General features: G+C 48.7%; 1 protein-coding gene across 15 annotated transcripts in view; it reads left to right on the top strand.

Moving 5' to 3' along the window:
- TENM4 (teneurin transmembrane protein 4) overlaps window positions 1-26,464 on the top strand; it is a 2,941,751-nt gene that overhangs the window by 2,527,862 nt on the left and 387,425 nt on the right. For 14 of the 15 annotated variants that reach the window (XM_086678435.1, XM_086678426.1, XM_086678427.1 and 11 more), the window contains one exon: window positions 25,840-26,127. In XM_086678435.1, the coding sequence (XP_086534561.1) occupies window positions 25,840-26,127 (288 nt within the window). Of the gene's footprint in view, window positions 1-9,919; window positions 10,110-25,839; window positions 26,128-26,464 lie in introns of all 15 variants that reach the window. The other variant, XM_086678434.1, reaches the window with a different exon arrangement.

The raw sequence follows: 26,464 nt of genomic DNA, 5'->3' as shown, positions 1-26,464 counted from the left end.
TAAATGTGTGAGAAAGGAACAAAGTATTCCCCTAGAGACTGGGATATCCTGGGAAATTTTCTATAAGTTGCTGAGACTGTGTCTTCTCGTTGCCAGAGTATTCTGAAGAACGGAGAAGTCAGCCAGTGGGCCAGCTGTTGACTTTACTGGGCTGAGGATCCATATGTTCCGCTGGGTTTGTCCTTCTGGCATCCCAGCCTTGGGGGAGGGAGGTTGCACTTCCCAAGGAATGGCTGCCCTGGGTGTTGTCCAGACAGCTGCTTTGCTGTCCTGAAAAAAAGATCACAGGGGAGGTCTGAAGCACATGGAGGGGAAGGGGAGAGTTGGCGCTTTCCTGGTTCGGGTGGGCCTTGTAGGCAAGGGAGCTGCAAACTGTGGGGGGTAGAGGGGACTCCCTAGAGGCCTGGGCTCTTGGACTGATTGTGTTGATGAGCTCCATCTGGAAATTTCCCTCGTAACAACAGCGGTTTTACCCAACACTTTGGCAATGCATCATCCGGGTATATCTCCATGTTAAACAGCAGGCCTTCTTCATTGACTGTGGACTCAGTGTCGGCCCCATACTGCCCATCAGAGGAAGCAAAGCGATGGTGACAGTCAACATTTGTCCACTGCTTAGCAAAAGCTGGTGGAGTGCTACATGCTTCCTGGGGATGATTCTCATCACAACAGGCCCCTGAGACACACGGGCAGTGTCCCGATTTTGCAGAAGAGGAAACAGACTCAGAGAGGTCAAGTTGCTTCTAGAAAGTCACACAGCTGGTAAGAAGCCATGTTGGGATCCAGACCCAGGCTCTGACTGTAGAATCCATGCTTGTGACATCTACTCTGATGTGAGTCACCAGCTGGCCGAGAAGCAGAGGCAGCAGGTCGTGGGGCACATCTTAGACCTTCACAGGGCGAACCAACACTGGCCAGTCATTAGAGACTAGATGTTACGATGGGGGCATACGGGGCTAGAAGCAAATACAGCGGGACCCCAGCTCTGCTACTTACTAACTGTGGGCACTAACCCCTCTGGGCTTCTGCAAATCAGGTAAAAATACTTACTTTGCCAGGTTACCGAGAGAAACTGTGAAAACTGGCTGTCCTGGCACCTCCTCGGTGGGTGTGTTTACCTGGCAAGCAGAAGTGCGATTGTTTGGAACTGCAGAAATAGGCTTCAGTAAGCAGTGGGGAGTGTGCTCCGCTCCCGTGAGGAGGGCCAGGCCAGTCCCTGTAGGGGCTGCAGGCTGGAAGACACCTCAGGAAGTCACCCTGCCCACGGCATTCCTGGCAGGCTGCAGGCCCAGATGTCCACCCTGGCAAGGGGGCTCATTTCATTTTACCGCTTCCCAGGGATGGATCAGACAGTCTCTTCTCGCTCATGCAAACTTATGAAAGAGCTTGGGAGAATATAAAGAAATGCATCCTTCCTATGAGATTAGTAAGTGGTGAGTGTTGTTCTTTGATTGTCAAGAAAGACTTGCCAAGCATGGGGCACTGTGCATTCTGCAGGCTACAAGAAGCAGGGATTTTGATGGCAGACCTGGGTTCAAATGCTGCCCTGCTGCTTACTACCTGGGCACATCACTTGACCTCTCTGAACTTACACTTCCTCCTATAAAGAGGGGAGAGTCACAGCTCCCTGGAAGGGTTGCCGTGAAGACTGGAGCCAAGCCATAGGGCAGCTTCTGTAGGCTGAGCTTCCTGACTGCAGCTGGACCCCATTTCCAAGAGTGGCCAGGCCCTACTTTTTCACCCTCTCTCCTCATCTTCTATCAGGCAGGACCAACAATGCCCAGGCCGATCCAGAGCTTGGAGAGAGACGCACCTGCCACCAGGTGCGGCTAACTCCAAGCCATCACGTGTGCAAGAAAGAACAGGCCCGGCCCTGAGCCGGGTCTGGCCTCCGATCTCTTGACCCAACCCTGGACTGTTGCACAGCTTGGAGCTGGTGTGCAGGCACTGATCCGGGACAGCATGGAGCCGCCAGCAGTCTCGTAAATCAGGCCTCAGCCTTTGAAGCTTCCACAAGCTCCCTGGGAGAGCCTGAACAGCTTGATCTTCTTACAGCAGGAGCTCGTCCCCCGTGGTCTGGAGTCTCCAGGGGTGACGGGGGCCTGATTTACAGAGGTCTCTGATAACAACAGCCCAGCCTAGGAAGGGAGGCCCAGGAAAAAATGAGTTTGCCCTATGACCTGGCCTCCCAGGCTAGGGAGACAGTCAGAACTACCCTGAAGGGGCCTGCCTCTGGGCCTATGTGGGCAATGCCCACCCACCTCCAACCCCCACCCCTAATGGAATTTGGTTCTCCTTTGATGAAAAGATTCATCTCTTCCCTTCAGAAAATAAAGAGGGGAGGAAGTGCCTTCAAACCTGGCACCCTAGAGGAGAGAGGCATGGCAGACGGGCCTGGGTTTGGAGTCAGATCCGGGTGTGTGACCTTACACAAGTCTTTGCGCAGACAGGAGCTTCAGTTTCTCCACGTGACACACGGGACTAATAAGCGGCGTGGTGTAGAGTTGGCATGAGGGCTAAATGAGCTAGCAGATGTAAGGCACGCTGCCCAGGGACCAGTGTACTGTAAGCCCTCAGAGAACATTCTCTCCCCTCCTTTCTTCTTCCTCAACCCAAACATCCAGGCTGTCTGCCTCTGGACCCCATGCTTGGATCACTGTGCAGGGATGATCCCTGTACCCTCTCCAGGCGGGAACCTATGGATTAGTCTCTGATTAAGCCAAGCTTCTGAACCCATGCTTTCCCACAGCCCTTTCTGCCGTGATGGGAATGTTCTGTGTCTGCACTGTATCCACATGTGGCCTTTGTACTTTTGAAATGTGTCTGGTGTGACTGAGGAACTGCATTTTATGCCGTTTTAATTTGAAATTTTGATCTAACCAGCTGTGCGTGGCTAGTGGCCACCATGTTGGACAGCACTGGCCTTCCGTGAGGAAGACCTGACTTGGCCTGGCCTTGATTCAAGTATGTGACCCTGGGCAAGTCATGTCACCTCCTGCACTCTCAGTGTCCTTATCTATAAAATAAGGGCTCTTGATAGAACTAAATGAGGCAAGAGATGTGCCTCATTCAGTAGACACACTCATGTGCATTGTGATGAGTTGGTGTTTATTGAGTTCAGAGCCGTGGAGGCTCTAAGAGGAGACAGCATGACCCCTGTCTTTGGGACAATTGTGCAGATGAGATTTGCACCTATGAAACAGAGACAAGGGGATAGTTCCAACCCCTTCCCCAGCTTTTTCTGCTTCTAATCTGTTCCCACCTGGCTGGGGCCCCCCTCTTGTTTGCTCCAAAGACTTTCCACATAGGACCATAACTACCTTTTTGCAGGATCAGCAGCTCCCCGTACTTTTCCATCTTAGCAGCTTGACCCTCAGAGTTTATCATCAGACAGCATCTGGTTAGAGGCTGTAGCCACCACACAGGAGAAGGAGGATGGGGCCTGGAGTGGGGTGGGCACCTCAGGAACTGAGAAAGTGAGAAAGGAACGTGGATCCACTCCACCATCCTTACAAAGTGATTGTTCGGTCCTCATACCTGTCGCTTCATGGTCCCAAGATGGCCACCATGTTTAAGACAAGAATAAGAAGGAGATGGGTTGTGTCCCCTACAACACCTCCCCCCACAAAAAAAAAGAAGCTTCCTCTGCCAGTGGACTTCCTTTGTCGTCTGGTAGCCAGAACTGGGTCGTATGGTTATCATTAGTGTAAGGGAAGCTGGGAAATAGAGCATCTGCCAAAGAGAAAAGGGCTTGATTGCCTTTGCGAAATCATGATATGTTGCCTGGGGCTGAGCATGTTGATTTCCCAAACAAAACTGGGCTGCCTTAGCTTGGGAAAGGGGGTGGAGAATGGTTCTGGGGTTGGCCACTTGCAGTAGTCTACCTCAGTGGTATAGCACTTTACAGTTTACTAAGCACTTTGATTTGTGATTCTGTTTGAGCCTCTCAAGTTTGTAAGACAACACAGGGATTGTAAATCCCCATATTACAGATGAGGAGAATGAAGGTCTGAGAAGTGGGGTGACTTAGCAGGGCGGTAAGCAATAGACCCCAGTCCTCCAGACTCTCAAAGGTGCCTCTTCTGAGCTGAGAGGTTGACCTCAGCTGAGGGCGGGGAGCTGAAGTCACACATCTTTGTGTCCCAGATATCTAGTTCAATAGCCTGGCACAACATGGGCATTCGGTAAATGTTCCATGGATATATTAAGTAATGAATTTCCTTAATTAATTAATTAGTCCTCATGCTGTCACTGGGGGCTTTGATTAATTTATTCACTTGCCCCCTGGTGCACAGGATGGGAATAATAGCACTTGGCCACCGATTCCTTGCTTTACTTACAAAAGAGGAAGATCACCCCTTTCCAGGCATGCCCCTTTGGGGGATGATGATCAGGTCTGATGGGAAGAGAGATGAGGAAGGGGATCCAGTGACCAGTTGCCCAAAGAGCAAAGGCACCTGGATCCATTGGCCTTGAAAATGGCTCAGCTCAGTGACCATCTTCATCGCCACAAACCTGTATCGAGAACACGTATTGGCCTTCATAGCTTTGAAAGCCAGTCTGCCCCGCCAGACGGGTGCTCCTCAGGGCAGACTCTGAATCCTGTCTGCATCCCCACTGATTGGCAGCACAGAGATTGGGTGGATATAAAGAAGGAAAGGCCCATCCCTTGCCCCAGGGCTCCTCATCTTTTGAAGGAGACAGGCATCCACCTAAATGACAGACACGAATTCCAGAGCACTGAGCTCTCTAGCAGATGCTCAGACGTTGGGTTGGCTGGAAAGTGATGGGATAATGGGGCAATGAAGTCATCTGGCAGGTGGGAGGGGAGAAGGGATCTGAGGAAGCTCCAGTAGGATTTGAGTCTGCTTTCCGGGAAGGGAAGGAATTATAGCTGGCAGCCAGTGTGGGGGGAGGAGTGTTCTAGGCAGAGGGCCCCATGGGTACAAAGGCTTGGAGGCAGGAGAGGACAGGTGGGCTGAGCAGTCTGACACTGAGTATAATATGTCTGAGAAAAGAGGGTGGAGATGAGACAGTACAGGTAACACAGGTATCAGGGTGTGAAGGGCCATGTTAACATCCTATAGTCCTATGAGTCTCAGATCCCAAAGTCATGAATCACCTGGGGATGTGATTTCAGATTCTGATAAGAGTAGGTCTGAGGTGGCGCCTTAGATTCTGATTTCTAACAAGCTCCTGGAAATCAGGGTGCTGCTGATCTGTATGTAGTTCAAGGCTGCACTTGGAATAGCAACACGTTAGGCAATGGGGAACCATTGAAGGTTGTGCACAGGGACATGATTATAGTCTGATTTTCTTCTTAGAACAATCACCTCAAAAGCTGTGAAGAAGCTCCAGCAGGGTAGAAGGATGCAAACAGGATAACAGATGTATTTTTCTATATCTCCAGCTCCTGAGATGGTTTCTGGCTCATAACGGATAATCAATAGATACATGTAAAGGAATAAATTAGCCATTTATGATAGACTTTTAAAATGAGAAAATAGGAAGAAGAGATGACTCAAGTTATGCCAGGCTGATAAGCCAGTACTATATAAAACACTCTTTTGGGCCAATCTAAACTGAGAATATGTCTTAAGGCACTGGTTTTCTAACTTGTTTTTGGCCAAGGATCTGATTGCTTAAATGAAATCCTAAATGGAGGCCCAATATGTGAATCAGATAAAAAACAAGTAGTGTCCTGGTTGGCACAGGGGTCAGGGCTTGGTACCTGACACCCCACTCCTTCCCCTTCTTCCCCTTTCCCAATGACTGGCAGATTCCCACTGCAGCCCAGACCCTTGGAAGTATCAGTGCCCTCAGGAAGCCAGCCTGACTCCTCCCCCACCTCCAGACTGCATGAGGCCACCCCTCTGCAGGATCTTGAATGGAGACTATCTACTTCTGGCTCAGCTTCCCCTGCTAGACAGCGCAGTCCTTCGGGATAGGACCATGAACAAAGACCATCTCAGGGTTCCTTGTGTGCAGCACAGGGTCATGCTGGCAGTGGGGGAAAGATGATGCACAGAAGTAGACATGTGAGCCAGCAGGTCCCAAGGAGAACGGACCAAGGGACTAAGATCCTAGAGCACCAGACACATATTACCACCTCCCTCCCAAGCAGCAAAGGTGGCGTGGAGAGCAGAGATGGGCAGGTGACGGAGTCAAGATTTTTAGACTAAGACAGTTGTGGGTTTAGATTCCAGCTCAGGCATTTATTACTGTGCAACCTTGGACAAGTCTTGAGCTTCTCCAGGCCTTGGCTTCTCATCAAGAAAACAGGAATAACAAATCTTCCCTTCAGAGGGATGCGACACAGAATGAGTGAGGCACTGGATGCCAGTGCTGTTTTCTAAGCCGTGTGGCCCTCTTCCCGCTCACTGTTGCCAGCTCGCAGCCTGCCTTGCTTCTGCATGAGTGTCTCTGCACATTGCATGAAAGCAGGAAGCGTCAGTCAGGCTGACAAATCTCTGTGCCCCCAGGTGGTATTCCTAACCAGTTAGAGGTTTGGCATTTATTCTCAACTGCTTGTCGCTGTATTTTTCAAATAGCCACGTATTTAAATATCATCAGCCTGATTGCTCCTGCAGATATGTAGCCCTTGTTCTGTGTAGGCAGGTGTTCCAGATGGCAGCTGCAGCCCAGTGGAAGGGACAGTGGGCATTAGAACATTGGGATCAAGTCCCGGTCTGCTCTTTGCCAGCTGGGTGACCTTAGACGTATCGTTTCACCTCTCGAAGCCTTAATTTCCTCAACAAGAATAACAAATATTTGCATAGTGCTTCACAGTTTCAAAGCTACACCCACCTGTTCCTGTGACACTTCTAACCTCTGAACACAACTGATCTTTATCAGATCAGCTCTGAGATACAGCTCAAAAAGATGAGACTCTCCATGTGGGGCTCTGAATCCTAGCTCCCTTGTAAAGCTGTGTGACTTAGGGCAGATCCTTGCCCCTTCTGAGCCACAAATTATATAAAATGGCAATAATTTGGCCAACAAGTATTATCAGGCACATGCTCGGTGCCCCGTAAATGAGACCGACTGTTTGGTTTGTATTCATCATTCGGATGTTAGATGTTATTGTCATTGGCCTGGGATCACAAAACCACTTATCAAAGTCAGTTCTCCTAAGCCAGCACCCCACATCCCTGTCTGCCTGTCACACTTCCTTGCTGAAATAAAGATATAAAACCTACTTCTCAGAGCAGGACAGTGTGAACAGAAGTAGTGTGATTGGCAGTGACATATAAACTATAAAGTGCCCAGTCCAGGAAAGACCCCAGCATTATGTTTTCTCTGTGCAGCCCCAGTGGTGGTAAATCCAATTGTTTGTCACAAACTGTGAACTTTAAGCCTGAGCTTTTTCTAGATTGTGCTAAACATCATCTGTAGGCCCTTCCCATTTGCTTCTCAGCTCAAGGGTCTGATTTAAACACCATTCCCTTGCCCTTAGGGGATGGGAAGAGAGGGAAAGGCAGCCCATCTCTGGAGTAACACTGGGAGGCCGAGGCAGACAGGCTGGTTTCCAGCCACTTGGCCTGTCTGTGGGGCCTGGCCCTCCTAGGGGGCTAATCCCTGCTTTGTGATGCTCCCTTGGAGTGGGCACAGAGCCTAAGCCAATTAAAACCCTCTCTCTGAAGAGAGCTCGAGTTTCTGGGGAAGCACAGGACTGCACATTGACTGCACAGGCCGTTGCTTCAGGGACCACTCCCCTCCTGCGAGCCGGAGCTCAGAGGAGACACCGTCACTCGCCCTCTGTCCAGGCCCCCAGATGACCATGGGGGTCCTCACGAAAGGCAGGATGGCAGGGGTATAAATAACTCCCCATCTTCCAGATCAGGAAAGTGAGGCCCCATGTGACTTGGCTCATACCTAGTAAATGCAAGGCTGAGATTCAAACTGGAATGCCAGTTTAACATCAGTTAAAACAATGGTGTGTTTTCTGTCTTTCTGGGATAATAGTGAAACCCTTGTCACCTTGCACCCCAGCATAGATCCGGGCACATCATGGGTTCCTAGTATATGTTTGTTCAGTGACTAAATGAATGAATATATATGCTCAACAGGGGCATTTTGTCTGAAGGCAGCAGTATGTGTGGGGTAGAGAAATCCAGAGCTGCACCTGGGCTGGAATGAAATATCTTATCATCATCATCATAGCAGCCAAGTGCTAAGTCTGTTCTAAGTATTTTACACATATTAACTTATTCAATCCACCCAGTACCCCTGTCTGCTAGGGGCAGTGACTATAACTACTTCACGTAAGAGGCACAGGGAGGTTGAGTAACATGTGCAGGGCACACGGCTGGGCAGTGATAGAGCTGGGATTTGAACCCTAGCATTCTGGTTCTTAGCTACTACGTATGACTTTCCGTCTGCCGGGGAATGTCCTCTTCTGTAAGCTGGGGAAGGAGAGGATGTGCATTCAGCATGAGGGGTCTCCATGACTTTTTTGAGATGAGAAGGGACTTTGCATTAGAAACACCATACTAGACAAATCTGGGCTGGTGCTGGCTAGTACGGGCCAGGCTGGGCCCCAGCTGCCGTGACCCCGCTGTGTTCCAGCCCTGGAGAGGAGTGTATAGCCCCGGTTTACTTCCTCTCCTGGCTGGAGGAGCCAGAAAGACTGCTACAGTGAACTGAGGTTAACAACCCAAAACCCCCAGAATTAACAGAGTGACAAGCAGTTTCTTAATGAAACCGAATATAGAGCCACAATCAAGAGAACAAAGTGAGTGGCCCCAAGAAGCCAGGACTGCAGTGAGCCATGTGTAACACTAGCCAGCAGAGGGGCCAAAGGCCAGAGCTTCCCCACGGAGAAGACAGGCCCAGGGCTCTGTGGGAAGGTGGAGAGGCTCTGCTGAGTCTGTGTGAGCCCACCGTGGTGCCGGGGCAGCCTAGGAGGTGTACTGTTCCTTCCTCTGTTCCTGGTGGTGGCTGGGAGGGTAAACAGAACCTCCTCGGCTAGAGTCTGGGGCTCCCAGGGCAGAGCCGATAAGAGCATTCTGAGAATGTCATCTCTGTGTCGTGGGCAGTGGGGAAAGACCAGGTAGAAGGAAGGAGGCTCCTGGAACAGGAGATTGAAGGGCTCATCCCTCATACCTAACGGTCCCTCGCTAAGGAGCACGCGGCCTGGCCTAGGGCCAAGGGCAGAGCTGTTCAGTGTTCCTATGTTTGCTGGAGAGTTTTGTGTTGGATTGGGGTGCCCTGTGGGGGTTGGGGGATGGATGGTACACGCTGCCGTGGGATTTGTGCCAACAGGCATCTTTGATCCCAGGCACTGGGGTTCATGCTGCAACATATTTTTGCTTCAGCTGGAAGCTTGGTTTGATCAGAATCCTCTTAGCATGGGGATTGGCATTCCTTAAACATGTGGAATTCATCCAACAACATTCCCTCCTAACTGTGGGGTAGTTATTCATTTCCTTGTCTGTCTCACCCTCGGGATACGCAGAGAATTTAAGGCAAACCTTTGCACTTTGAGTCAAAAGACGTAGGCTGCATCTAAGCCCTGCCTCTTGGTAGCTGTGCGACTTTGAAACAAGGAACTTCACCTCTGTGAACATCAGTCCTCTTATCTAATACAGGACCATGACATAGTTACTCAGAGGTGTTTGTTCCGTTAATCAGTCATTATTTATTAAGTGCCCACTGTTTGCAAGGCTCAAAGTTTGAACAATGCTGAACGAGATGGACGTGATCCCTATCTCCATACAGTCTGGAGCATGTAATTAAGCAACTACTGAAATATAAATACAATATAAATATCACGTTGATACCTTTCCAAAAAGAGTAGAGGCTGATGAATTTAAATCACACAAACATGTAGAAGAAATTTATAAGCTCCGAAATACTGTTTAAACATTAGCCATTATCCTTGTTGTTCTCATGACATTTCCTCTTTTTTCTTTTTAAGTTTATTTATTTATTTTGAGAGAAAGAGAGAGAGGGAGAGACGGAATTCTAAGCAGGCCCCGCACTGCCAGCGCAGAGTCTGACCGGGGGCTCAAACTCAAAAACCGTGAGATCATGACCTGAGCCAAAATCAAGAGCTGGATGCTTAGCCGACTGAGCCACCCAGGAGCCCTTTCCTCTTATTTTTAAAGGTAATTCAATGATCTGAGCCCCACTTTCCTCATCTGTAACATGGGAATTATAATATATGCATTAGTTAGCCTTTCCATGTAATATACCACCACAAATCATACCAGCTTAAAATGACCATTTATTGGTTTCTAAGAGTCAGTAATTTAGGCTGGGCAGAGGTAGGTGGCTCAGCCAATTTTACTCTGAGCTCACTCATGAGGCTGCAATCTCCAGGGGTCTCACAGGCTCAGCCCTCTGCCTCTAGCAACAAGCTGGCCAGCCTGAGTCTCTTTATATGATAGATGTTTTCCAAAAGTAGCCAGAGAAGGCAAACCCAAAACTCAAGGGTATTTCACGCTTCTGAATCCCGTTTGCTAATGTCCCCTGGGCCCCTTGGCCAGTGCAAAATGGACAACCCGGGAGTCAGTGTGGGAGACTGCACAAGGGTAAAATACAGGGAGGTGTCATTGCTATAGTAGTCTCCCACCACACCTAACGTCCCCAGTTATCCCAAGGACTTTGTGATCGTTACGTGATACCACACCGGTTGGTGTTTGTTGTATCTGCACATAGTACATGATTAAGAATTGTTGGGGCGCCTGGGTGGCGCAGTTGGTTAAGCGTCCGACTTCAACCAGGTCATGATCTCCCGGTCCGTGAGTTTGAGCCCCGCGTCAGGCTCTGGGCTGATGGCTCGGAGCCTGGAGCCTGTTTCCGATTCTGTGTCTCCCTCTCTCTCTGCCCCTCCCCCGTTCATGCTCTGTCTCTCTCTGTCCCAAAAATAAATAAAAAACGTTGAAAAAAAAAATTAAAAAAAAAAAAAAAAGAATTGTTAAGTGACTATGGATCTGAGCAGCTCACTACGTTATTGGGGGGAAATACATGACGCAGAAAATGAGCAGCTAATGATTGGTCAAAAACAAACCCATGTAAAGTATGGCAACGTGGCTAGAAATACTAAGATGTCAGAGCATCGCTGATAGTGACACTGCATCGCAGCTTTTAACCCTGGTATTTTAAAGAGTGATCTTGATCAAAAGGAACTTTTTCAGAGAAGGATGGCCAGGGTGGAAGGAAGGTGAGTGGGCACTGAATTAGGAGAAGGCACAGGGCCATTTTTCCTGTATTATCTTGTAACATCTATTATCGTTATTTATTGAATACTTATTTATGCACCAGGTACAGAATTAAAGAACATTCCCAAGGTTTGCCTCATGTCAGCCTCAGGACAGCCATGTAAGATGTTGGACTCTATCTTCATTTTACAGATGAGGAAACTGAGTCTCAGATAGTTTCTTTGTTCAGAGTTGCACAGGAAGTACCTAGTAGGTTCAGGATTCAAGCCCCGGTCTTCTGGACTCACAAAACCTATTGTTATCGTTGAAGTTTCTATAAAGGTAATTGTAGCTCACAGGCAGTTGTAAAAGATAATACAGAGGTATTCTGGGTACTCTTTACCCAGGTTTCCTGCAGCAGTAACATTTTGCACAACATCAGTAGGAGAGCAGATATCACAACCAGGATGGGGGCATTGGTACAATGCATTCATTATATGTAGATTTCCCCAGTTTTACATGTGTCCTACTGGTGTGTATGTGTGTGTTTACTTCTGTACTGTTTTATCACCTGTAGCTTAGTGTGTCCAGTCAAGATAGCGGACCTTTCCAGCACCACAGGATTTCTCACACTGCCCTTCTATAGCCATACCCACCTCCTTCCCACCCCTGCCCCATCCCTAACCCCTTGCAGCTGCTGATCTGTTCTCCATTTCCAACATTTGGTCATGTCAAAAATGTTACACAAATGGGATCATGTAAGACATAATATTTGTGATTGTGTTTTTTTTCACTCGGCATAATTCTCTAGAGAGTCAATATCGTTAGTCATTCATTTTTCTCACTGAATAGTATTCCATGGTGTTCCCTTTATTTAACCATTTGCCTGTCGGAGGACATCCGGACTGTCCAGTGTTTTTGCTATAATGAGTAAAGCCTCTACAACCATTGTTGTACAGGTTTTTGTGTGAGCATAGTTTTCACTTCTGAGAAATAAACACTCAAAGCACAGTCATTAGATTGTGCAGTAATTGCGTGTTTATTTCCATGAGAAAGTGTCAAAATGTTTTTGAGGGTCTGTACTAATTTATATTCCTCCCAGAAATGTGTGTGCACTTCAGTTTCTCTGCATCCTTGCCAGCATTTAGAGTTATCACTATTCTTTCTTTTAGCTACTCTGATGGGTACGTGGGGATATTGTAGTTTTCATTTGTATGTCCCTGACGGCCGGTGATGTTGAGCATCTTTTCACGTGCTCATTTGCCATCTGTGTATCCTCCCCGGTGAATATCTGCTCGTGTCTTTTGGCCATTTTCTAATTGGGCTGTTTGAGGGTTTTTTGTTGTCATTGTTGTTGTTGTTGTTGTTTACTGTTGAGTTTGGAGAACTCTTTGTGTACTCTAGATGCTAGACCTTTGTTGGATATACAGTTTGCAAATATTTTCTTTTCATCCTAGTAACGGAGTCTTCCACAGAACACAGGTTTGAATTTCAGTGAAGTCCAGTTTATCAATTTTTTTTTTCTTTTTGGGTTGTGCTCTTCATGTAAAGCTCGTGTTTTTTACCACTGTGCTCCACTGCTTTCTGAAGCCTGAGAAAGAGAAATCTTATTCTGGGGTTAGAGCGGGGGCAGGGCAAGGGATTAGGCTTGTTTGCGAGGTTCTAAGGCAGAGTTAGGACCAGCAAGAAGCCTCTGGAAATCAGTAAATTCTAGCTTTTGCCATCAGAAAGACCCTTTGAAGGGGTGTCTGGGTGACTCAGTCGGTTAAGCGTCCGACTTCGGCTCAGGTTATGATCTCGCAGTCTGTGAGTGCTGACAGCCCAGAGCCTGGAGCCTGATTCCGATTCTGTGTCTTCTTCTCTCTCTCTGCCCCTCCCCCGCTCGAGCTCTGTTTCTCTCTCTCTCAAAAATAAATAAAACATTAAAGAAGAAGAAGAAGAAGAAGAAGAAGAAGAAGAAGAAGAAGAGGAGGAGGAAGGAGAAGAAGAATTATTAACCTTTGAAGGCCACTGCTTAGAGGATGAAGTGTGTCAGGAGTGAATGCCCCATCATCCGAGATCAAGCAAAACCTTACTGGTGTTCATGTGGACTCACAGCAGGATTCCAAGCTTCAGATGGGGCTTGGGTGACTAATATCCTTTATGTTCCTCTCTAATTCTAAGACTCTAGGAGAGCGGTATCTGAATGACCCCTGCCTGACCTTGTGTGTCTAACAAATACATCGACCAGAGACCATCCAGGTTGATACATTTGGAAAGGCTTTCCGTGGCCATCTGGGCTGTCTCCAGTTTGGGGCAGGTTGAGCCAGACTCAACAGGAGGTGGCCATTGAAGCCACAAGGTCTGCGAGTTTTCCTGCCTAAGGGTAGAGTACACAGTAGCCAAAGGCTTGAAGGGCCCAGGCTCGGAGGCTGGGGCCTGTTCCTGCTCTCTCCTCATCCTGGGGCCAGCCACCTGGCTGCCTGCCCCACCTCCACCCCAGCAGCCTCTTCCTCATCCAGACCATCAAGGAGAATCCCTTTCCTTGCAGCACTTATGAGACTTAATTACCGATGGCGAGGTCCTTTGAGGCCTTGGATGAAAGGGATACGAGCAGCGCAAGGCTTGATTAGGCGTGTAGGACTCTGGGCACAATTAGCTCTGTGAGAGCCTGGCCCTGCCTTTATCTGTCTCCAGGTCCGTGTGACTTACAGCAGCTAATTATTGAAATAAAAATTGCCTGACCACCCAGCTGCTGGAAAGAGGGCCCTAATATCTATTAAGTCTGCCTTTAATTATTGGAAATGGTGGCAGCTTCAGGCAGTTAGGGTTTTCCCATCATTATGGGCCTTTCCCTCCACCTCTTTGAGGCTTGCATACACAGAGATATAAGTGAAATTCTGCCAAAGCCACTTCTTTCTCCCTTGCTTTGCAACTGGGCATCCCTTTCTGGGATACCTTTGCGAACAAACTTTGTCTGCTGCAAGGACCCCTCTCGATTCCTCCCCAAAGGGCTTTGCGATCATTGCACTACAGAACTTGAAGCCTTTGACAGAGTACTTTGAATTCAACGTGTGTGTGTGTGTGTGTGTGTGTGTGTGTGTGTGTGTGTGTGTGTGTGTGTACATAGAGGCAGTCCTCAGGTGTGGATTACCTGGGATGACCCTCACACCGCCCCAATATGCAGAGGAGAAAACTGAGGTTATGAAGGGAAACATAAACCCGGCAACTCCTGTCTCTTTACTTGCTGGTGTGGCCATCACCAAGTCACAGCCGCCTGAGAGCTTTCTTCTTTCTTTTTTTTCTTTAAAAAAAATTTTTTTTTCAACGTTTATTATTTTTGGGACAGAGAGAGACAGAGCATGAACGGGGGAAGGGCAGAGAGAGAGGGAGACACAGAATCAGAAACAGGCTCCAGGCTCTGAGCCATCAGCCCAGAGCCCGACGCGGGGCTCGAACTCCCGGACCGCGAGATCGTGACCTGGCTGAAGTCGGACGCTTAACCGACTGTGCCACCCAGGCGCCCCTGAGAGCTTTCTTCTTTCTATGGACACAGAGCCCTGGACAGAGCAAGAGGGCACAAGCAGTGGCTACCTTCACAAATCTGCGGGGCTCTTGTGGGATGGACGGAGTTAGTGTAACAACTGAGAGACTCACTCTTTCCAGAGCCCGGAGTCAGTCCTTGCTACCTGTGGTGCCAGTTTTCTCCTCCAGCTCTCCCTCCAGAGTGGAGGCCTAACACAAGAGCCCCAGGTAATTACGGGTTTAAGCCTCGGACACAGGAGGGGATGTGCAATTAATCAGCCCGACTGCCTCTCCCCTCCCTCTGATGATCTCATAATGTGGTCCCAGAATAAGAAGCCCATAGAGAATCAGAAATCTGATCTTTTTTGCACTTTTTTGCAGAGAATTGGCATGCTGATGATAAAACTTGGGTTTGGGGCTTGGCCCTTGAATGGATTCTCCAGGGAGAAGGAGAAAGCCCCTTCCGGGGGGAGCTGAGGGGCAGAACAATTTCTCAAGGGTCATGGAGAAGCTGAGTCACAGCACATAGCCAGCACACCTGGGCTGGGTGGGTGTGCTTCCTAGAAAGCCACGTGGAGTTGAGCTGCCCAGTGGGTGCAAGAGAGGGGTGCGTGGGGGGCATTTCAGCTGCACCAAGAGGTTCCCAGGGGTTCTAGCCCACCCCACGTGAGCGGCATGCGGATGAACGTGAGCGTGCCCCTTTCCCTGTCCCCTGGTTAACTCCTGTGCAGCTCTTGGGCCTCAGCTTAGCTGTGACCTCTTTCTGGCTGCCCTGCTGCCTGCCCCACCTGAGCTGATGTCCCCTACTCTGCCTCGAGCATCTCTGTCAGTTGCTCTTTTGTGCTCACTGTGCTGGAACCATCTAGATGTGTCTGTCCCTCTAACTGTGTCTGATCCACTTCCTTGTCCCCAGCACCCCACCCCTCACCCCCGATTGGAAAGGCTTGATGGATGGGAAAGAGCAGGCAAGGATGGATGAACCCAGGGAAAGTTCGCCAGGAAGGTGAGGGCTTGAAAATCTTAGGAGGGATGTTCGGCCTGACAAGGAGACTCAAGGACACACAGACAAGTCTGTCTTTAGGCCGGAAGGGCTGTTGCTGGGACAAAGGCGCTGGACTTCCTCCCTGGGACCCCACGGATTAGAGCTGAGGCCTTTGGAAGGAAGCTAAAAGAAGCTTCGGCTACATGTCAGGAAACACGAAACTTTCCCTGGAGGTAGTGAGGTCCCCAGATTTGGAGGTGGCATGACCACTTGGGGATGGCACATAGGGGACTGACATCGATGGGGCATGGACCAGCTGACCTTTGATGATACTTCCAATCTTAAGATAGTAAATGCCACATTTTCTGACTCTAAGAGGTCCTCATTTATAAAGGGGAATCGTTGACTGGTAGGTAGCTCCGGGAGGGGAAGCATCTGGATGGAAGAATGTGGAAAACACCGCCCTCATACCCCCTCCTGTGGGTTGAGGGCCTGTTGTGTCCCAGGTCCTGTGCATGCTCAGCCCTTTTGAGTGGTCTAGGCAGCTCTGGTGGGAGCTCTCTGAGCTCAGGATCGGAGGATGATGCCCATACAACAGTCACCTCCCTTCGATACCTGGCCTGTGACAGGCCCTCAAATAAAAGGGCGAGATGGCACCTGTAGGCAATGGCACCATCTGTCACCTGCTTGCCAGCCACTGATTAGGGATATCCCAGTAGCTTGGCTGGGCACACAGCCACACTCCACCGTGTTCCCAAAAAAAGCCCTTTTTTTTGGCCCACAACACTGTCTGGGGCCACTTCGAGCAGCAGGTATAACAGCAATCCTCCCAGAAAGTCCAGGGTAGTTGCTAACCTGGTCCATCAAAGGAATTAATACTGCTAACAAAACAGAATGAAAAAGCAAATAGAACATCTAAGGAAACTAAAACACGGGATGACCTGTGTGGGAAGCAGTATAGGTTATGAATAAAAGCTTGAGCCTTGGGGTCATATAGACCCAGGTTTGAGTCCCGGTTCTGATACCTTCTTGCTGTGGTCTTCTGGGCAAGGCACTTAACCTCTCTCAGTCCCAGGTTTCTAAGCTATAAAATAAGGGTGGTTTGGGGATATGGTGAGGATAAAATGAGGTCATGCATATAAAGACACCATTATTGTAATCACTGTGTCACTGTTTTTTATTTTTTTTAATGTTTATTTATTTACTTAGTTTTGAGAGAGAGGGAGAGAGAGAGAGAGAGAGAGAGAGAGAGCGAGCACAGGCAGGGGAGGGGCAGAAAGAGAAGGAGAGACACAGAATCTGAAGCAGACTCCAGGCTCCGAGCTGTCGGTGCAGAGCCCGACGTGAAGCTTAAACCCGTGAGCTGTAAAATGGTGACCTGAGCAGAAGTCGGACGCTCAAATGATTGAGCCACCCAAGTGCCCCTCGCTGTGCCACTGTGTTTAAAAGCAAGACATACCCTCAAGTGACAGGGCCAGAGAAGTGAGCTCTGGATACCATTACAGAGAACACAGACTTAGAGCCAGATTCCAGTCTTGGCGTATTGTATGAACTTGGACATCACTTTGCTACTCTGAGCTTCAGTTTCCAAATCTGTAAAGTGGGGATAACCCCTAGTTCTCTTGTGCACATGTAGCCTGACACAGTCCCCACACAGCACAGATGTCCCCTCCACTTCTGGCATCCACTTTCATATCACAGTAGGGTTTAAAACAAAGGACTTGCAACACCAAACTCTGAAGGACTAAGGAAAGTAAAAATTTATGATGGTCTTATGCACACATACACAAACAGATAATGCCCGGGACTTCTATTTTATAGAACACATTTTAGCTCTGAAATATTTATGGGCCCATCTTGACACACAAAGAGCTAAAAATATCACCATGTGCTTATGTTAAGGAAAACTTATAAAACTTTAGTCCGGTAGGAATTCAGTCAATTTCCTGGTTCGTCTCCGGCTGTTCTGTAGGTCACAAGGAAACCCAGGGTGGTAACAGCCCCCGTTTCCCTGAGGGCTTTGGCGGGGGCGAGGTTCCTTGGCAGTGAGGTATGTCTGTGCAGGTCTCCCTGCCAGTGTTCCGGGCCCCTGCCCCTCATAAATATTGCTGGAGCCCGCACGAAGGGCCCAACTTTGCTTCTTGAGTTTCTCCCCCCACACCTAAAGCTTTGTTTTGCCCATCTCCCCTTCTCTCCCGGGTCCAACACCTGTGCCATTCTTCCAGGCCAGCTCCCGGCCACCGCCACATCAGGGCTTCCAAAACCCAAGACGTGGAGGACACGTTCTCCAGGGACCTCCCATCCAGGCTTTCTGCCACATGCTTGCTTGCATTTTACTGCCCACTTAGATGACAGCTGTTCATGGATGTTGCTTTTTCTCCACCAGGCTGCTCGCTCCTCCGCTCTCAGGCTTCCCTTTCCACCTTTCTCTCTCCCTCAAGGCTGGACTCGGAGAGTAACGGGGTCTCCCTCTGGTCCCAGTTCTCATACACCTCCGGCTTCATCCGTGCCGTGACTAGAACAGTGCTTTGCACACCGTAGGTTGGCAAGCCATCCATGATCCTGTTTTGGCAGAGAAGAATGAAACAGAAAATGTCAGAGTCCACCTTTGAGGAAAGATGAGGCATAGTTCCTGAAATTTTTTTTTAGTTAGAAATGTGTCCATGCGTGTGTGTTCTGGATCGTGAAATGCATTTTTACTGTACGTCAGAGAAAACAGAAAGTCACATCTAGACTTCTTTTCTCTCCTTACCTCAAAACTGTCTGGCCTGGCTCACTTCTACTTGACATGTTTCGGTCATAGTTTAAATGTCACTTTCTCTGGGCAGTGGTCTCTGATCTTCTCTCCACCGTTGGCCCATCTGGCCCAGGCGAGGGGCCCCTGTGGTCCTTCCACTGCCTCTCTCCCTGGCCGACTTGTCCACTATGTAGAAGATCCAAGGAGGTGGAAGCTCATTTGTCTTTTTTTTTTTTATATATAACTTATTGTCAAATTGGCTAACATACAGGGTATACAGTGTGCTCTTGGCTTCAGGGGTAGATTCCTTCCCTCGGTTCATCGCTTACATACCACACCCAGTGCTCATCCCAACAAGTGCCCTCCTCAATGCCCATTGCCCATTTTCCCCTCTCCCCCACCCCCCTCATCCACCCTCAGTTTGTTCTCTGTATTTAAGAGTCTCTTGTGGTTTGCCTCCCTCCCTCTCTATTTGTAACTATTCTTTCCCCTTCCCGTTTCTGGTCTTCTGTTAAGTTTCTCAAGATCCACATATGAGCGAAAACGTGAGATCTGTCCTTCTCTGACTGACTTGTTTCACTTAGCGTAACACCCTCCAGTTCCATCCACATTGCTGCAAATGGCAGGATTTCATTCTTTCTCCTTGCCAAGTAGTACTCCATTGTATAGACCGCATGTGAGGCTTGGGACAGCAGGGTGGGAACTCAGTGCGGGAGAGAAGAGGTCAAGGGGAGGGAGGGAACAAGGAAGCCTGGCGTGCTACCACAGCACATCTTCTGCAGAGCTTAGGACAGGAAAGGTCCTCAGTAAGCATTTGCTAAATGAATTAACCTTGGTACTAGGTGTGCAATAGCTTTCTTCTGATTCAAAACTAGGCCCTGACATTTGAAACCATGGCGTCTAGAGCAAGTCACGTAATCTCTTTTGTGAGCTTGTTATCTCATTTGCACAACAAGAATAAATAAGAGAAGATATAAAAGAGCATGTATCTAACCTGCATAATTGCTGCAGAGATTGGAAATAGTGTGTACAAAATACCCAGCACAGGAGTAGATGTTCGATACATGGTAGTCGTTCTATTGTTATTACCTCTTTTCCTGTCTGAGATCATACCCTGATCACCATCACCACCAGGGTCCCCCAGCCCTGCCCACATTCTGTTCAAACCTTCCAGATCTATCTGAGCCCAGGTCTGTGTAAAAGAGGGGGAAAAAAAGCCTTAAATGTAGATTTTAGAGTCACCTACCAGCTGCGTGAACTTGACCAACCACCCAGGTCATGTCGCCTGCTGTCTAAAGTGATAACTGACTAGGGCTCTTATGGGGCTGTGTGGAAGGCACTGAGGGCAGGGCTCGATGCACACATATTTCTTCCCTTTCCTTGTCCGGGGCCCACTCTCCTTCCCCATAGAGAGGCCAAGAATGACACCCGTGTCTGCATAAGGAGAAACGTGTAGAAGCATAGGTCCTGCTTAGCAAAGCACTGGCGGTCACCTCCTCTGGCTGACACCCTGGACAGAGGGCTTCTGTCCTGCTCATCTCCGGCCCCAGGGCCCAGCATAAGTATGTATGTAACAGGTTGTGGAAATGAACTCCTCTCTGGAGACATCTTCATGGTGCTCGGGTCTTACCTGAAGAAGACTTTCAGCAAGCCCCGCCTCAGGAGCAGGCCGGGGTCTCACACATGTTACATGGGTGCAGTTACATGATATGTTGGTCAGAAATAAGAACATGTCAATAATGATGATGATGACGACACGGCTAGTAGTCACGTCCCAATCCCTTCTGCCTGTAGGGATAAGGTACATTAGTTCACAAAGCATCTAATAAAGCCAGCACCTCCAGCCTGCCCAGAGCCCCATAGCCAGGAGGTGGCTGGAGCGAGACCATGGAAGCTGGTTCTGTCACTGTGCGTGGTGGAGGGTTGTGGGAAGGAAGGTCTGGAGATGGATGGGTCCAGCTCTTGATTCACTTCCTGGTGTCAGATGAGTGGACAAAGGGCTACGGAGCAGGGAGAGAGCAAGGATGCAGCACTGTGACCTCTTGCCTACACCCTCCTGCCCCATCTCCCTCAGGTGAGCCCGGTGAGCCAGGTGTGCAGAGGCTCCGTGGCAGCAAAGGGTGCAGGGTGTCTGAGAAATGGCCGGCAGCTCTGAGGGACAGAAATGGAGGGTGTGCGTCTGGGAGAAGCGAGGTGCTCTGTGGGCAGCGGGAAGGAGCGGAGGGAGGGTCAGGAAGGTCAGGCTAATAGAGTTAGGGGCAAGGGGGAGCCCCTGGTCAGCAGGGTAAGGAGGGACTGCCATGTTGAAACATGAATGTGTGCCAGGTGCCTGGGCTGCCCAGCCTGGGCGGGGAGGCCCGGGCGGGTGGGTCCGAGCTGGGCCCCCTCCCCAGCATTCCTCCACCCTCCTGCCTGGTCTGTGCATCACTGTGCTTGGGACCCTCGCTCCACTGTCGCCTCTCACCTCCCAACCTCTTCCTCCTCTATTAAATGCCAAGCCGAGTGTGAACCATGACCAACCTCCCATCTGTTAAAAAATAGATATTTACCATTTACTGAATTACTATATTAACTCAAAACTGGGGAAAAAAATTAAAGGGGAATAAGAGCAAGGCAAATGTTCTCCCTGCCTCTGCTTTGTGACAGGGAAGCTGTGAGTTTCGGGGCTGTGTTGTTAGTAATTCATAGTTACTGAGCCTTTGCCTTGAAGCCGGTGTCTTTGGTCAACAGGCACACACTGATAAAAAAAACATAGTCATCCACAAATTTAACAGCCTAAAATGTGTCTCAGCCTTATTAACGTACGTTTCTGAGGGGATGTTCCTCTCCAGCTATAACTGATGCTCAGCTGGAGCCTCCTAGAGGGTGCCTTTTAAAAATAAAATGTCGGCTTTTTTTTTCTGATGATAATAATGGCTAACATTTACTGAGCACCTGCTATGTATTAGGGACAATATGTACCAGGGACATGTATTAACTATTATTTAATCCTCAGAACAACCCTAAGAGGCCGATGCTGTTTTACAGATGAGGAAACTGAAGCGCAGAGAGGTTGAATAACTTGTCCCAGGTCACACAGCTGCTACATACTAGACACATACTTCAAACGTAGGCTTACTTTGAAATTTTATTTTATTTTTTTTTAATGTTTATTTTTGAGAGAGAGAGCAAGAGCGAGTGGGGCAGGGGCAGCCAGAGAGAGGGACAGAGGATCTGAAGCAGGCTCTGCACTGACAGTGGAGGGCCCGATGCTGGGCTCGAACTCATGACCCAAGCCGGAGTCGAATGCTTAACCAAGTCACCTGGGTGCCCCTTTGAAATTTTAAAAGAAGTCGTATAAGCAATGCCTTTGATTCAATTTTAGATATATCTAATACATATTTACCTAAATCAAACTACTAATATTTTATATCACCTAAGATTGGTAAGAAGTAAAAAGTAGCTGTCAAGTAATTGTATTCATTCATTCATTCACTCCACATGCATTTCATGAGCTCTGTGGATGCCAGGCCTGCCCTCAGGGAACTGCCATCAAGGGAAAAGCAGACATGAATATAGACCATCGAGTTAGCTGGATGTACAGTGATAAATCAACATGAACAAAGGCAGAGAGGCCACAGAATTAACATCCAGGAAGGTTGCAAGTGACTCAGAAGGAAGTGAAATGAGCCAGATCAAAGATTAACCTTCCATTTTGACCAGGAGACAAGAATTTATTCTGAGCTCCTAGAGAGGCATCAGCAGGGTAGTGGAATGATCTGGGCTTAAGAAATTCATCTAGCACAACCTACCGAGGCAAAATCATCTCATGGCTGTATCCATATGCCAAGTTCAACCCCTGGACCAGAATTCTGGGTCCACCACTCAAGATCTGTGTAACCTTAGACAATATATTTAACCTCATAATTTCTCACCTGTAATTTACAGATAGTCATAGTACCTATAACACAGAATTGAAGTGAGGATTAAAATATTACCATGTACAATATTAGTAACAGTACTCAGCAAATATTAGCTACTAAACATAATATTGGTTATTATTATGAAATCGTTATTATGAATTATTAGTCACTAGTATTAACAATGGCTAACATTACTTTAGTGCTTACTCTTATTATATTATCATCATCATTATTGTCATCCAGGGGGGTGAGTTGGAGGTGAAGGGCCAGAGGGCACAGAGGCTAGGTGACAGTCGCCATAAATCCTCATCCAAATTAGACCAGAACAGTGCTTTGGGTCAAAAGCCAGTATTGGGTCAAGTTAGAGAGTTATCATCTGCCTTTTTAAAAGACTGAAAGAGAGGGGCGCCTAGGTGGCGCAGTCGGTTAAGCGTCCGACTTCAGCCAGGTCATGATCTCGCGGTCCGTGAGTTCGAGCCCCGCGTCAGGCTCTGGGCTGATGGCTCGGAGCCTGGAGTCTGTTTCCGATTCTGTGTCTCCCTCTCTCTCTGCCCCTCCCCCGTTCATGCTCTGTCTCTCTCTGTCCCAAAAATAAATAAAAAACGTTGAAAAAAAAAATTAAAAAAAAAAAAACTGAAAGAGAATGAAATAGGAAACATCAGAATACATTGTTCATCATGTGGTAACTTTGGTTTTGTGAATCTTCTTTCCATTTTATACACACAAACACACGCATGCATATACATAAATGTGTGTATCCGGTCACAACGTAAGATGTTTTTCAAATTATGGATCGCAGGCAAAAAGGTTTCACAGCCCTGGAGTAGAAAGTGTTATCACCGGTCTTCCCTCCGGCCCTGCCCCTCAGGTGCTCAGACGACCAACTATCACTGCATCAGCCAGTGTCAGAAGACTGAATGTTAAGAGATCAGAGCTCAGAAACTTGGGTTTGGGCTTCAGTAAGGTGATTTGATTTCTATGTATCTTACGTCTTTTTCCTTGTCCCAGAACTAATTTCTATGGGTATTTTGAGAACTGGGACCCAAAAAACATCACCTACACATCTTGATTGGCTCTAGCTGCCACCCTAAGGCATTGTCTGTCTAGTAATGTTGGCTTTGCTACTAACTCACCGTGTGGCCTTGGGCAGACAGCTGGATGGCTCTGGGTCACTGTTGCCCCATGTATAAAATGGAGGTGAAAATAGTTGTCTTATATGCTTTGTCTAATATGGTTATTAGGGGGTACCAATGAAATCACAAATGTTTGCACTCTTTGAAAATCATGGAGAACATGTAGAAGGAAGTCTATAGTAGACACTTGGGATCTGTGATAAATCCCAAAGACTCCAACCAGTTACCAGTGGTAACCTCAGACCATTCTTTTGCTAAGTGAAGTGATGCAGCTTTCCAGGTTAGGACATAATGGACCCATTTGAGTGGGTCTAGAGAGCTCTGTAACCAGATGAGCAGAGTTTGCAGTGGAACCAGGCTGAGACCTTCCCCAGGAGATGGCCTTTTAGGTCTTGGTAGGGAAGAGGGCATCTTCGGCCAAAAGGATGCCTCATCTGGCCATGACCGAATGAAGAACTTGGAAACACCCACCCATCAGACCAAAGCTAACCTTCAGTGTGTTTTGTTTGGCCTACAAAGTGTTTTGAGATTTGAAGAAATCATGGATAGAATCCAAAAATCACACATTTTGTGTCTAAGTCCAAATTTCTAACTTGTCTTAAAAATGAATAAGCCACCCTGTACTGCTTGCTACATTGCAGCCCTGCAGGCACTGAGTGCCCAACTGTCCTCTTGGCAGGCCCGGCCCTCGCCGCCGTCTGTCAGAGACCCCACCCCAGGCACGGAGCCTCCACACCAGCATGGCACCATTGGTCATAGCTCTTGCTCTGTTGCTTTTCTACAGGACAGTTGCACAGTTTGTATATCCACAGGGCTCTAAGAAGTGGAACAGTGAAAGAACTGAGAAAGCTGTATGCATCAAGAAAAATAAGAGCTCTCATCAAGCCTTGCCCGGGATATTCTGTTTTCCTCCTGTGCTTATCTCCTGGCTCTTGTATGGGGCTGCATTTGCTATTCCAGAGCCAAAGGAAGACATTTAGAAGGAAGAAGGGAGTGCTATCACGGGTATAAAAAAATCCCAGGATGTCCGTTTAGAGCAAAAAGGTCCAATGGGGAAAAGAAAAAAAAATGATATCAGGAGCTTCCCACCAATCAGACACCCTGGCAACACCCAGGCAAATGGGGCTGACACTGTGGCTTCCCCAGGTGCTGATGGTGTCCCTGTTGAGGCTTGTAGGTCTGGATGTGAGGGAGTTCTCAGATTGCCATGGTGGCCAGGGTCAGCCTAGCTGGAAGGACACTTTTGTGTAGTGGAAGGAAGGGGACTCATGGAAGTGTGATAGAATAAAAAAACTCCAGTTTTAGAGCCTAACAGACCTGGGTTCAGATCCGGGCTTTATTACCGCCTCAGTGACCTTGAAGGAGGTTCTGAACCTTGGTTTTCTCATCTGTCAGATGGGGATTGGTTGGCCAATTAAATAAACAAATGTATATTAGATGCACCAGGCTCTGGAGTGAGCAAAAGAGCTAAAGTGCCTGCTCTCATGGAGCTTACTTATTAGTGGGAGAAAACAGACAATTATCAAGTAGTTGTTTAATTATCTGGTCATGATACATGTGAATTGGTTATTTATACTCTGACTCATTTCCAAAAAAGGTTGGAAACAAGAATAACATCTTAGGCCGTGTGACCATGTAATGAGATAGTGTGTGCTAAGTGCTTAGCCGCATGCCTGCGTTGTTTTTCATTTCAAAAAATCTTTTTCTTTTAATTTTTTAATGTTTTTATTTATTTTTGAGGGGGGGGCAGACAGCATGGGAGACACAGAATCCCAAGCAGGCTCCAGGCTCTGAGCTGTCAGACAGAGCCCCATGTGGGGCTCGAACTCACAAACTGTGAGATCATGACCTGAGCCAAAGTCAGACGTTCAACCGACAGAGCCACCCAGGCGCCCCCACAAATTCTTTTTTTTTTTTTTAATGTTTTATTTATTTTTGAGAGAGCGAATCTGAATGCGGGACTGGAATCCACCAACCGTGAGATCATGACCTGAACTGAAGTCTGAGGCTTAACCAACTGAGCCAACCAGAAGCCCCATTTCACGAATTCTTAAGGAGCCCCAGCTCCGTGTCAGGCCCTATCCCAGCTGGGGACATGATGGGAACAAACACATGATTCCTATCTAGGGAGACTGCTGAAATCAGTGCCTTCTGGTCTTTGTTTTCAACTTCCTTGATACCCATCACTGGAGGGGAGGCTGAAGCCTCTTCCTGGCGACTAGGCGGAGTAGCAGAAAGAGGATTCATCCTCAGAGGGCCCGGGTGCAAGTCCCCCCCTGCTACTGATCTCTTTGTGGCTGTGGAGCCCTCCCCTCTCCAAGTCTGAAGTCCCTCGTCCACAGCATCGCAGGGCGAATCCGAGGCCAGGATGGATTCGGGTATTGCCTTTGCCTCCTGGGGCCCGGGCTCAACCCTCTCTTTGGTTTCCCGGCTGCAGACCACTCAGCCCTGAGTGCGGCGAGGACCCTGTTCGTGGATGTGGAGGAGCGCGGGCCGGAGGCCATGGACGTGAAGGAGAGGAAGCCGTACCGCTCGCTGACCCGGCGCCGCGACGCCGAGCGCCGCTACACCAGCTCGTCCGCGGACAGCGAGGAGGGCAAGGCTCCACAGAAGTCCTACAGCTCCAGCGAGACCCTGAAGGCCTACGACCAGGACGCCCGCCTGGCCTACGGCGGCCGAGTCAAGGACATGGTGCCGCAAGAGGCCGAGGAGTTCTGCCGCGCAGGTGAGGGCGCCCGGGGCCCGGCTGGGGGGGGAGGGGCAGCTGTGCACCTGGGTGCGTGCGCAGGTGAGCAGACAGCTGGCGGGAGGACGTGGGCCAACACCAGGTCTCGGCTCTTCTGGCTCCCAGATCTGGTCAGAGCCTGCCTGTAATTCACGCTTAGTTAAGTTCATCTTCGTGGTCACCCGGTCTGTGGGCATAAAGAGCTGGTTAGGAGCTGGGCTCCGGGCCAGACTAACTGGGGTTGCGTTCAGAACCGCCACCAGCTCTCCGGGAGGCCTCAGTCCCCATCTGTTAGATGGGCTGCACTGAATTGTGGGCTGGAGGGGCATGTTGTAAG

Source organism: Puma concolor, chromosome D1 (genome assembly GCF_028749965.1).
Source record: "Puma concolor isolate L17-30 chromosome D1, mPumCon1.1.hap2, whole genome shotgun sequence".
NCBI classification, from domain to species: Eukaryota; Metazoa; Chordata; class Mammalia; order Carnivora; family Felidae; genus Puma; species Puma concolor.
This window is presented reverse-complemented; position numbering and strand designations above follow the sequence as displayed.